This window comes from Haemorhous mexicanus, chromosome 15 (assembly GCF_027477595.1).
Source record: "Haemorhous mexicanus isolate bHaeMex1 chromosome 15, bHaeMex1.pri, whole genome shotgun sequence".
Lineage (NCBI taxonomy): Eukaryota > Metazoa > Chordata > Aves > Passeriformes > Fringillidae > Haemorhous > Haemorhous mexicanus.
The window spans coordinates 3,416,691-3,428,970 of NC_082355.1; the positions used below are offsets into that span (position 1 = coordinate 3,416,691).

The 12,280-nt window shown below is 66.5% G+C and overlaps 1 protein-coding gene across 1 annotated transcript; it reads right to left on the reverse strand.

Annotated features, from left to right (window-relative positions):
* Nucleotides 1-60: 60 nt before the first annotated feature.
* Nucleotides 61-11,273, reverse strand: DBN1 (drebrin 1). Its single transcript, XM_059859980.1, has 14 exons — nucleotides 11,111-11,273; nucleotides 6,939-6,994; nucleotides 6,726-6,838; nucleotides 6,469-6,543; nucleotides 6,245-6,391; nucleotides 6,024-6,101; nucleotides 5,787-5,938; nucleotides 5,574-5,637; nucleotides 5,391-5,450; nucleotides 5,121-5,235; nucleotides 2,623-2,754; nucleotides 1,049-1,611; nucleotides 868-970; nucleotides 61-786 (listed from the first exon to the last, which is right to left on the reverse strand). The coding sequence occupies exons 1-14, from the start codon at nucleotides 11,194-11,196 to the stop codon at nucleotides 716-718; spliced, it is 1,815 nt and encodes a 604-aa protein (XP_059715963.1). The 5' UTR covers nucleotides 11,197-11,273; the 3' UTR covers nucleotides 61-715.
* Nucleotides 11,274-12,280: the final 1,007 nt, after the last annotated feature.

Consider the following 12,280-nt stretch of genomic DNA (forward strand, 5'->3'; position numbering starts at 1 on the left):
CCCAAGGCAGCCGTAGCCTCCCCAGTCCCAGCCCTCCCTGCCGCCCCAGCAGGCTGCAGCCCCCGTGGGAGACGCTTTATTTATTAACAGACATGAGCACACCGCCGGTACAGAACTTGTGCTTTCCAAAAAGTTTCCGGGGGGAATCGGGGGAGAGGGGCCAAGCAGGGGCCAAGCAGGGGAGGACGGGGCTCCCAGCAAAGAAGGAGTGGGGAAGGGGTAAAAGCCCCCACATCAGCTCCCTGCCGGGGTTTGGGGGGGGACGCCGCTGGCTGCAGCCTTGCCTCGGTCGGGTCACTTTATTGCCATATTCATTTATTATTATTATTATTTCTCCTTTTTTTTTTTTCTTTGAACTCGTGCAAAGTACTGGGGGGGGCGCCCGGGGGGGCACGAAGAGAACGAGGACCCTGTCCCACAGCCGGGCAGGGGATGCGAGCGTGTGTCGTCCCCCCCAAAGGGGGGCTGGGGTATCGGGGTGGGGCTGCTAAGGGAGGGCTGGGGGGCTGACAGGGCTCCTACCGACAACTTAAAAAAGGGGGGGGGGGGGCTGTAAAATGTGCCCCGGGGTGGGGCTGCAGCGGGGCGGCCGCCACCTGGAGGCCTCATCCTGCGGGACCCCCAAGGGGTGAGGGGGGCCCGGCCCCCGGCTGCAGCCCCCTCGTGCCCCGCGCCGGCCGGGGCGGGCTGCCTGTGCCGGCAGCGGGGCCCGGCCTTACAGGGCCCCCCCAAAGCTCTCCTCTTCCTCGGGCAGAGGGTCTGCGTCCCAGCACGTGATGTCGATCTCTGGAGGACAGGCGGGGGGTCAGGATGGCTTGGGGTGCCCCAGAGAGGGCCAGACACCCCCTCCTCACTGTCCTCACTCACCTGGGGGCTTGTTGTAGAAGACGGGCTGGGGGGCTTTGGCCGACAGCTCCTCGGTGGGGGGCACCTCCTCCTCCTGGGACTGGCTGAAGTAGCCCTCGCTGGCCTGGGGGGTGGGGGCAGGTTGTCAGGACCCCCCCAGCCCCCCATCACCCCCTGACCTCTCCCCACAAGTGATGCTCACCTGCTCCCCACGACCCGGTGTCCCATCCTTGGGGGCCATCTCCCCATTGGTGATGGGGGGCGTCTCTCGGCCCGGGGTGTCTTCCTGGGGCGTGTGCTGGCAGCCCAGATCCTGGGACTGGGGGTCCCCCTCGCCAGCTGCCTCTTCCTCATCCTCATCCTCCTGCTCCGCGTCGCAGAAGGTGGCAGGGGGCTCAGGCAGCTCATCCAGGCTCAGTAGGGCCCCCTCCTCGGGCAGCATGGCCGGGGGTGTCTCGGGGACAGGGGCAGCAGGCAGGGGCCAAGCAGCTGGGGGAGTCACCCCGTCACTCTGCCACAGGTCGATGAGGCTCTCAGGGTTGGGGGCTTCCCCAGTTTGGGGCTCGTCAGCCACGGGTGGAAGGGAGGGCTCGGTGGGCTCCAGGGTCACCAGGTCCCCCAGGGCATCACCCCCCTCTGTCCACACTGGCCTGGGACTGGGCTCGTCCCCAGGGGGCTCGATGGCCTTGTCCTCGGGCCCCGGGAAGGGCCAGTGCTGCTCGGGCGTGGCAGGCCCGGGCTCCTGTGCGCTGGGGCTGGGGGACTCTGAAAGGAGGGGACAGGAGTCAGTGGGGACAGACAACATTGTGCAGGGCTGGAGGTCACCCGGGGACAGGGATGCAGCTCAGGGGGATTTGGAGCATACTGGGCACAGTATGGGGAATGCTGCAGGGATGGGTGGGGGTGGCTGGGCAGGGAGGGGATTGTGGCATGCACCGGAGAGTGAGGGGACATAGGGAGGGACAAGGTGATCCCCTGGGCAGTGGCAGGGAGGCAGAAAGGGCTTGGAGGGAACGGGAGAGGTGCCCTGGGAAGATGCAGAAGGGAAAGTTGGGATGCACCAGAGGATGCCAGGGGGACAGTGGGGACACAGCAGGGACACACAGTGACAGCAGCAGAGCTGGCTGGGGTGCCCTGGGGATGCAGTGGGGCAGAGGGGACATACAGAGGGATTCAGCAGTCTGGAAAGCACATAGGGCAGGACGGCGCAGATTGGGCAGCATCGCACTGGGGCACCCAGCAGAAAGAGCAGGGCTGCACTGTGGGGTGCAGCAGGGAGGGACAGCATGTATGGAGCAGGGGGAATGCACTGGAGGTGGGGGATGCATGGTGTGGGGTGCAGCAGAGATGCACTAGCATTAGAAAATGCACTGGAGGCAGTAGGGATAGAGCAATGACAGTGGGGCTGCACGGGGGGATGCAGCAGAGACGGCGGGGATGCAGCGGCACGGAGCAGCAGGTACGGCGGGGACGCGCTGGGGGACGCAGCAGAGGCAGGCAGGATGTGCCGAGGGATGCAGACGGGGCAGCATGGATGCACTGAGCCATGCAAGGGCAGCTTGGGGGGCTGCAACAGAGCCGAGGGGGCTGCAGCAGGGATGTGCTGTGGGACACAGCAGGGACGGGTGTGATATGCCGAGGGATGCAGACGGGGCAGCGTGGATGCACCGAGCCATGCAAGCGCGGCTGGCGGGGCTGCAGCAGAGCCCAGGGGACTGCAGTGGGGATGCACCCGGCAGCCCTGGCAGGGGGAGGCAGTGCCAGCCCTGCGCCCACCTTTGGGCGTTGCCGGCGTCTGTTCAGCGGGCGCGCGGGTGCCCGGGTCGCCCGGCGGCGTGGCGGCCGGGCTGGGCTCGCAGGGGCTGCAGCCCGCTGCCGAGGCCTTGCGGAAGGCGTCCGACTGGCTGCCTGCAGACAAGGGAGATGGGCTGGCTTGGGGGGGTTGCCCACACTGAGCGGGGGAACCAGAGCCCCAGCACTGCTCCTGCCCCACACCAACCCAGCTGTGCGCTGCCGAGTGCACATCACTGTGTACCTGCCACCACGTCGTCCCCTCCTGGGTGGTGGGGTGGAGGCTTCCATGGGGGTCGCAACCACCAAGTCCCCTACAGGTGTCCCCACCACCCCCATGAGTTTCAGCCCCCACATCTGCTGGATAAGGGGACAGGCAGTCCCACACCTGCCATGGTGCACACTGGCTCTGTCCACGTGTCACCCAGCTGTGCCCTGGCACAGCCTTTGTGGGCATAGCTTTGTGCCCTGTCAGCTGTGCCTGTGGGGGCACAGCCCTGGAACCACCTGGCCCCTTCTGCCCCATTGGCACCGACCCATACGTTCCTGAGCACAGCCTTTTCCATTCCACACTGTTTTGTGGACAGTCTTGCAGCCTTGTCCACGGCACAGCTCTTCCATGCCCTTCTGCCCCACTGGCACAGCCTCACATGATCCTAGGCACAGCCTTTTCCACACTGCCTAATGCTGCCCCACGGGCACAGACCTGCATGGTGCAGAGCAGCAGAGATGTCCCTTTCCCTTCTGCCCCTTTAGCACGTGAATCTGGCAGAGCATTTTCCACACTGCCTGACCCTGCCCCATAGGCACAGTCCTGCATGATTCAGGGCACAGCTGTCCTATTCACTGCTGCCCCATGGACAGCGCCTGCCCTGTGCCCTCTCTATCCCATGGGCACAGTCTATCCCATCCCACTGTGGACCAACACCTCCCCAGGCACAGCTCTACCTTGTCCCCATCTGCCCCATGGGCACAGCCTGCCCTATGTCCCCCCCTCCCAGGGGCACAGGGACCAGCATGGGGTCAGCCCCAGCACGGGCACGGTCCCCGCCTGGGTGCCCGTCCCCCGGGGGTGCCAGTCCCCCTGGGGGTGCCCGCGCTGCCTCCGCTGCCGCTCCAGTGTGCCGTGGGGTGGGTGGGCTGTGGGGCCCGCGGCTCGACCCCCGGAGCTGCGCCCAGGAGCTCCCAGCTACCTACATGGGAAGAAAGAGGAGAGATTTGGAGTGCGGTGGCAGGAGATATAGGGGAAGGGGGTCCGTGGGGGGGAGGAGGAGGAGGAGGAGGAAGAAGGTGGCCCACTGTCAGCTGTCTTTATGAAAGGACAGTGCAGACGACCTGTGAGAGAAAGACAGACGGACGGACGGAGAGAGAGAGAGAGAGAGAGCAAAGAGATGGGTCAGTCAGTCCCTGCTCAGCGCAGTCATGGCGGGGCTGGAGCACCAGGGCACCGGGATGGGAGCACAGCAGGGTGGAAGGCAGCATGGTGGGAGAATGGCAGGACAAGAGGATGGAAAGGCAGCAGGACAGAAGGATGTGAGGCAGCACTGCCCGGCCAGGTGGGGAGAAAGGCCAGGACACAGCCGTGGGACCAACTATCTGCTCAGCCACAGCACAGCCCCACAGCGTGAAACCGTGGCACAACCCACGACACGGCCAGAACACACAGCCCGCAGCACGACCTACAGCACAGCCCCACAGCACTGCCCCGAGGCACAGCACCACAGCACAGTCCCACGGCACATCCCCACACAGCCCATGGCACAACCCATGGCACACCACACAAGAACACACGTCACAGGCTCCCTCCCAGCACAGCTCACGGCACAGTCCCCCAGCACAGCACCATGACACGGCCCCATGGCTGGAGGCACCCACCAGGACAGACAGTCCTTCCCTAGATTCACAAAGAGTCCCAGCATTGGACCCCAGACTGTGGGGCAGCCCAGCTTCTCCATGGGGCTCTCCTTGCCAGCTGGCAGCACGCTGAGTACCCTTCATCTGCCTCACTCTCTCGTGCCCCTTTTAGCTGTTACCATAGGATGTATTCCCAAGCCATCCCTCTACCTCCAGTTGCCCACCCATACACACCAACCACGCTTCCAGCTTGGCTGTGGGCACAGTACTATGACAGGTGAGTGGACAATACCCAGCAGGGAGCAGGGTGAGCCCCGTTTTGCTGAAGACAACCTGACATCCAGCCCCTGACAAGCTGCCCCAGCTGCTGGGGCCGCATGAGGTGCAGTGGCAGTGGCGGTGATGGTGGCAGTGATGGTGGCACAGCAGAGCAGGACATCCCCTGCCATCCTCATACCCTTGGCACCCAGAACCACAGTGCCAGTGATGGCAGAGGGTACACCCCCTCCTCACATTGCATCCCTGGTCTTTCCATACACTGCAATCCTTTGAGCTGTGACAGTGCACTCACCTGTGCCCTGGTGTCCTGGTGCCCACCCCTCTGCCCACAGCCCCCCACAGCCCCTCACCTGTCCTGTGGCTGCCTGGTGAGACAGCATCGCTGCTGCCCGACGCCACCCGCTCCTGCTGCTTGAAGAAGTCCCGGGGGTTGTCAGGCCGCTGAGCGATGATGGCAGCAGCCTCCTGTGGGGTTGGGGGAGGCTGAGCCCCACTGCCCAGGGGGCGTGGGACTGTGGGACCACCCTCTACACATCCCACAGCTTCATTCCCATCTAGCTGTGGGCACTGCTGGATGGGGAGTGAGGACCAGCACTGGGCACGGCCATCACCACACTCACCTCCACCTCTGACTCCGATTTCCTAAACTGCTGCCTGTCGTCCTCCTCTTGCTGGTCCCCCTAAGAAGAGACACAGCATCACCTCCCAGCCCAGGCACCCAGCTGGGGAAAGCCCTTCCCTGGGGGTAATGCCAGTGGCAGCCCTGGCCCCAGTCCTGGCCCCAGTCCCACCGTGGCACTCACAAAAATGGACTGCTCCTTCAGGCGCTGCCGGGCCTCCTCTGCCTCCAAGCTCTGCTGCTTCCTCCTGCAACGGGGAAACAGGAGAGGCGCTGGGCATCGGCTCCTGCCAGTCCCTGCCCCAACCCCACCCTGCGAGGGACACCCATGTGCCCACCCTGCCACTCACAGCATGGCAGCCATCCCGTACCACATCCCACCCGACCCCAGCCATGCCTGTGCTCCTCGATCTGCTCCTCGCGCTCCCGGTAGCGCCGTTCCCGCTCCTCCTGCTCCAGCCGCTCCTGCTCCATCCGCTCCTGCTCGAACCGCAGCCGGGCATCCAGGGCCTTTTTCCTCTCTTCCTCCTTACGCAATTCCTCCTCTTTCTGTTATGGGGGGGATCAATGAGGGGGCTGCCCATCAGCCAGCCAGCAGCTCACCCGCTCCCTGCGGCGTCCCTCTGTAACCCACCTTTGCCTGTTCCCAGAACTGCTCCCGGTTGAGCCGCTTCATCTCCACGGTGGCGTCGGTTTTCTGGTAAGTGGTACCCTGGGATGGAGGAGAGGTGGAGGGATGGAGGGGCTGGGATCAGTGATGGGGGTAACAGTAAGGGGCACACGGGGTGAGGGGCTGTGGCACACAGGAGCCCTGGGCAGGAGGGAGCATCCCCAGCGCTGCCGTGGGGACGTTACCACGGGCTCGGCATTCTCGTCCTCGCGCAGCCGCAGGCGGTGCAGCACCGGGCTGGAGACACGGGCCAGCCCGTTGGAGAGCCGCTGCCCGATGGCCCCGGGGTCAATGTCCTCCACGCTGCTGGCATTGACAATGACATCGACACCCTGGGGGGGTGCAAGCAGTCATCAGGGTTCAGGATCAGCGCCCTGGCAACATCTTGCCTCTCCCCAGCGTCACCCACCTGGAAGAACTCGGCAATCTTGGCTACGTGGCTGGCACAGGCGCATTTGCGGGCATCCGGCACATCCTCACCCACCTGTGGCAGCCAGGGAGGGACTGAGCTGAGAGGGGCAGCAGGGTGACCTCCACCCCACTGACCTCAGCAGGGCAGCAGGACTGTGGGGCACCCACAGCCCCTGGCCACTGCCAGCTCCCTCACACCCAGCCATATCCCTGTGGGCACAGCACAGCCCCCCTCAGCATGGCCCCCAGACTCACCCAGTTGACGAGGACATATTTGGGGAGCACAGCCTGGGGGTCCTTGACGCTGCAGAAGCCATACATCACCTTCTGAATCTCAAAGTGGCCAGAAAGCTCCAGCAAACCTCCACCTGGCACAGCACCATCAGCCCACATGCACCCAGCACCAGGAACAGGTGACAGGGAAAACACCGGCACAGGCGAGCCGGCGAAGGGGACAGAGGACCTTACCTCCTGATGCTGCCAGCTTCAGGTCATCAGAGCCATCCTCGTATGTGTAGAGGGCCCTGGGGAGACACCATGGGTGAGCCAAAGCCAGAAGGAGTGTGGGGCGGCCCTCAACCTCCCCATCCTGCTTACACTGAAGTCAGGGTATGTGCTGGGGTCCGGCTGCTTGTCCCGAAACTAGCACACAGCCACAGCAACCCTTGTCCATGAACAGCACCAAGAGCCAGACTGCCAGGCAAGGCAGACAGGATGTGGGGCAGGGCCGATTCCCCAGCCCTTGGTGGCAGCTATCGGGAAGGGTCCCAGGTTTGAGAACAGAATAGTCACAGGGACCCACTGACTGCTGTGCTGCAAGCCAAAGCAGTCTCACAGCAACTTGTTCACCCATCCCTGTCCCCTCACACAACCCTTCCAGCTACTGGCCAGGTTTGGGGACAACCCTGTGCCCCAAGTAAGGACCCGGGTCCACTCACGTGCCCGGCTGCGTGAGCCACCAGCCCAGCAGGCACCAGGCTGGGGGAGGACGCCGGAGCACCAGCAGCAGCAAATCAATGAGCCGCCAGAGTGCGATGGGGCCGTCATGGAGACTGTTCCTTGGAAACCATTCCCAGCTGATGGGAAACCCCCTGTCGCTCCCACCGTGCCCTGGCCAGCCCCTCTGGGGGCTCCACGGGGACCCCCACCAGCCAGCACCTCCCCAGAGGCACACAGCCAGCGATGGAGGGGGGACCACGCATGCCAAATTGGTCCAGGGCGGGTGGGCGAGGGGATGGATGTCGCTAGGCAACCAGCATCCTCCATCACCATGGCAACCCCCCCATCCCAGCTGGGATGCAGCTCGCCCCGATGACGAGGTGATTAGTGGAGGGGAGCGGGGGAGGCAGGCAGGCAGCAGGGACCTGCGGGGCCTGGCAGGCACCCAAACCTGCCTGCCTCCGTCACGCGCTGCACCCGGAAAGCCAGGGCCGCCCGTGCTGGATCCCCCACAGCCCCGCTCCGCCGCGGGTGGGCGGCTCTGCCCAGCAGCGTTCGGCTGGTGCTGCCCGCACGGCGCTTCTCAGAGCCCCAAAATCCCCGCTGTGCCGAGCAAAGCCGTCCTCACTCAAGCCTGCAGCTTCAATCCACAGCCTGGGGAACGGGAATTGAGGGTCCCTACGGGCAGAGCCACCCCCTAAACAGGGCCGTGGCTGGAGCTAAAAAGCAAGGGGAAGGCACACAGGTGCCTAAGAGGGAAAGGGCCTCCCTCTGCCTCCAGCACCCGCCGCCCCCCGAGCCCCTGGCAGGGAGCCGCAGATAATTGCACCAACAAGATTGACTTTAATCCGCACATCCCGATCCCGCTAATCGGCCGCCCCAGCCGGCGCCAGCTTCCAGGCCTGGAACAGCTGCAAAAAGCTGTCTGAGATGGCTGTGACAGGGAAGGGTGGCAAATGCAGCCCCTGATCCCCCAGGAATGGGGGAGGACAGCAGCAGTTTGGGGGAGCCCAGGGCAGCAAGCTGGAAGCTGGCAGGGTGGGATGCAGCTGGCAGCAGACAGGAGAAAAGAAGTAGGGCAGAGCCACAGCATCAGTGCCTGGGGAGCCCTGTGGGTGCTGGGGGCACCCACTGCCTGTTTTTCCTCCCCAGAACCCTGCCATGCCGGGTGGTATCTGGGCACAAGGCCGCTGCCTGCACCCGGGTGTGCTCCCAGGGCAGATGGGACTTGCTGTGGACACAGCTCGGCAGCACAGCCTGACTCCATGCCAGGATGGAGGTTTCCATTCCAGGAGACAGGAAAGCCATGCTGGGGCCAGTAGCACCCCCAGGGGTGCCCCCAGGGACCCACAGCCCAACAGCACCACCACAACCCCTGGCAGTGGGGACCAGCTGTGTCACAGCGGGTGCTGTCAGCATCATGCACTGCTTACCTCGCTTTCACGGGCTTTAATCCCTCCACCCAACCCATACAGCCCTTTCCCACCCCCGGGCTCCAGGTATGTGGGTCACTCGTGGGTGGAGATGCCCCGTGCAGCCCGGGGGGGGCTCCCTGCAGCCGGGGGGCTCCACTGAGGATCCTTCATCACCCCAACCAAAGAGACCGCGGCCCCGCTGCCCTCACACGGCCCCGCTGCTCACCGGAGTAGGCAGAGCAGCATCCCCCGGGTGCCAGAACGGGGCTCCCGCAGCAGCCCACCCCCCATGCCATGGCCAGGGAGGGGTCACATCGCCCCAGCCTCCCGCCCCAGCCCCGGCACATGTGTTTCCAATGTGGCTGGGAGCTCCAGGGAGTCGGCGTGCTCAGAAAGCAGCACCAAATTCCTTTCCGATCGAGTAATGGGCCCCAGCAGCCTTCGCGAGGCCGGGCAGGGGGAGGGGATGCTCGGACCCTCCAGGACCGGGCTGGAGCAGGGGAAATCCCAGACTAAACAGAGGGATCCCGTCCGGACATGAGCGTGGCATTACCCGGTACCGGCCCAGGGCCAGGCTCTGGCACAGTGTCCTCCCAGGCTCAGCCAGGCTGGGCCCTCCTCCCCGTGGGACTGTCCCCATCACCTTGCCCGATGGAGCCCCACCAGCATCACCCCTCATTCCACACCCCGCAGCGGGCCCTGCAGAGAGGATGCTGCTCCCACAGGCACTGAGTGCCAGGCACTCCGGTGACAATGGGATGGAGCAGCTGGGGACGATGGAGCAGCTGGGGATGATGGAGCAAAGTCAGCCCCACGGATGGGGATGGCAGGGGATCGCTGCCCGACCGGGATCAGCGTTGGAGGTGTGTGTGGGGGAGCAGCCACCGGCACTCGCCTTCCCGGGAACCGATTCTGCTGCTCTCAGCAGCTTTGGCAGGGACGGCTCCTTTGCAGCGGATGCCGGGAAGCGAGATGTACCCAGGGCTGACAGCTGCCGCCTGGCCGGCAACACACACGGCGCTTGCCCACAGCGCCCCTGGGCTGACAGCGGGACTGTGGGGCCCTCCGGAGACCCCGGGGACTGGCGGGGACCTGGACGTGCCCAGGCCCACACAGCCCTGTCCTGAGAGCAGGGACCTGGTTAGAGCTAGACGTCTGACCGGCTGGGCTGTGGGTGCAGCCCAGCTGGGAGGTGGGAGTCCCCGGATGGGTGGTGGGTGTATCCCGGAGGGGCGGCGGATGCCCCTGGCTGGATGGTGGGCGCGCAGTAGCTCCCCTCCGTCCGCCCCCCACCAAAAGCATCATGCACAGCATGCATCCAGCACGGTCCAGCGCCCCGGCTCTGCTCAGCGAGATGCGCCCCAGGGTGCCGGCAGCGTTCCCACCCAGCATGTCAGAGGCACCCTGGAGGGCAGGGAGGGGATCGCGGGGCAGATGGCCCCCGCCAGCCCCCCGGCACCCGGCTGGGCTGGGAGATGCGGGTGGGCTGGCAGTGGGTGATGCTCCCTGCAGCGGGCCCGGATCCAGCCGGCCTCGACACCAGGTGCCCCGCACCGGGGCGCGGGCAGAGCGAGAAGCCGGGGGTCCCGGCGGAGAGAGCCACTCCCCTCCCTGGCTCAACAGCAATCCCAGCCCGGCGGGGCAATCCCGGGCCGACACACTACGACCCCCCAGGGATGTGGCAACCCAGGAGCTTGGGGAAATCTGAGCGTACCGGGAGCGGCGGAAGATGCTCGGTGCCCCCGCGGCTTCAGGCCTCGCTCCGCCAGGCAGCGGGACCGCCTGCTGCCGGGATACCGGTCGGGAGCAGGACCGGTCGGGAGCGGGGCCGGGCTGCGGGGCCCCGATCCCCTCCCCATCCCCCGTTCCCCGGGCGCCCCTGCCCGCGGCTCCTGCTCCAGACAATGGCAAGGAACCAGTGCCGGGCCCAGCACCGGGGAGCCCCACGGGGCCCTCCCCGCCGTGCGCGAATTCCCCCGCTCCCCGCTCTCGCTGCCCGGCTGGGGTCGGACCGGGCCGTGCCGGGGAGTCCCGGCGCTCGCACGTGCCGGCCCGGCGCAGACAAAGCGGGGACCGCGCCCCGGCCCGGTGCGGCGGGCAGGTGCGGGCACCGGGGGCGGCGAGCCGGGCACACCCCCCGCCGCCCCGCCCGCCTTTGTGTGCCGGGGCTCCCGGGGACGGCGGGGGGCGCAGCTCGGGGCGCGGCCGGTGTTACCGGGCGGCTCCGTGCACAAAGGGCGGCGGCGGCGGGGACAAAGGGGCGGCGGCGGCGGCGGGCGCGCTCACCAGTCGGTGGGGCTGTCCTCGCCGATCACGTCCTGGTAGGAGGCGAGCAGCTCCAGGCGGTGCGCCGCGAAGCCGACGCCAGCCATGGCAGGGCCGGGATGCTGCCGGGGGACCGGAGGGACCGGCCGCCTGCCCGCCTCCGAGACACTGCCGCAGCGGCCGGGCGGAGGGGCGAGCGGCGGGGAGGCTCCGCCCGCCGCCGCGCCCGGTCCTAGCGCCGCGAACGGCGGCCCCCCTCCCCTCCGCCCCCCCGCCCCCCCGCCCGGCCCCCGCCCCCGCCGCGCCCCCGGGGCGCCCCCAGGGCACCCCGCCTGCCGCGCCGCCCGGCCCCGAGCCGGGACCCCGGGGGTGCGGGCAGCATCACCCCCGCCCTGCGCCGCCCCCACACGCAGCTCGCCCCCGGGATCCCGCAGCCTGGTCTCTGCTGTGCCCCCGCAACACCGCGCCCCGGGCCATCCCCCGCCCAAGGGACACTGAACCCCGGCTCAGTTCCTCCTGGGAATCGGGTGATTTCACATCCCGAGCTCTCCTCTGCCCTGGGTACCCCGCATCCTGTGCTGCCCCTCCTGGGAACTTGCACTCTGGAGATCTCCTCGTGCTAGGTGGTCCTCTCCGTTCCCATATTCTCCCCTGCCCCACGTCCTCTACACCCAGGGGACGTGGCACACCTGGCTTCCTCCGCCCTCCGCTGCCCATGCCAAGCCCCCGTGTCCAAGGTTTCCTCTTCAAGGACACGGCACCGTAGGCTTTGCCCTACACACCCAGCCATGCCCTCGCTGCTTGCACAAGGGGTCAGTGGACAGAGCCTTTTTGGGGGCCTCTTTGCTGCCCGTCTGCTCCTCTATCCCCACCACTCACAAGCCCCCGGTCCTTTCAGAACACCGCAAGCGCTTTTTCCAGGAGGTTTTGCCACAGTGTGAACCCACAGCTGGTTTTGCATGGACCGCGCAGGGCTCTGCAGGGGCTCCCAGCCAGGTCCTAATGATCCTGCCAGGACAGGCAGCGATTCCCTGTCCCCGACGCTGCCCCCAGCCTGGACCAGCACCACGCTGGAGGGGTCTCTGTGCCAGAGCAGCAATGGAGAGGGAGCAGGGCCTGATTCCTGCAGGCTGGGGCTGTTGTTGGAGCGGCCCGTCACAAGACAAGCCCTTGGGTGACCCCAGAGGGACA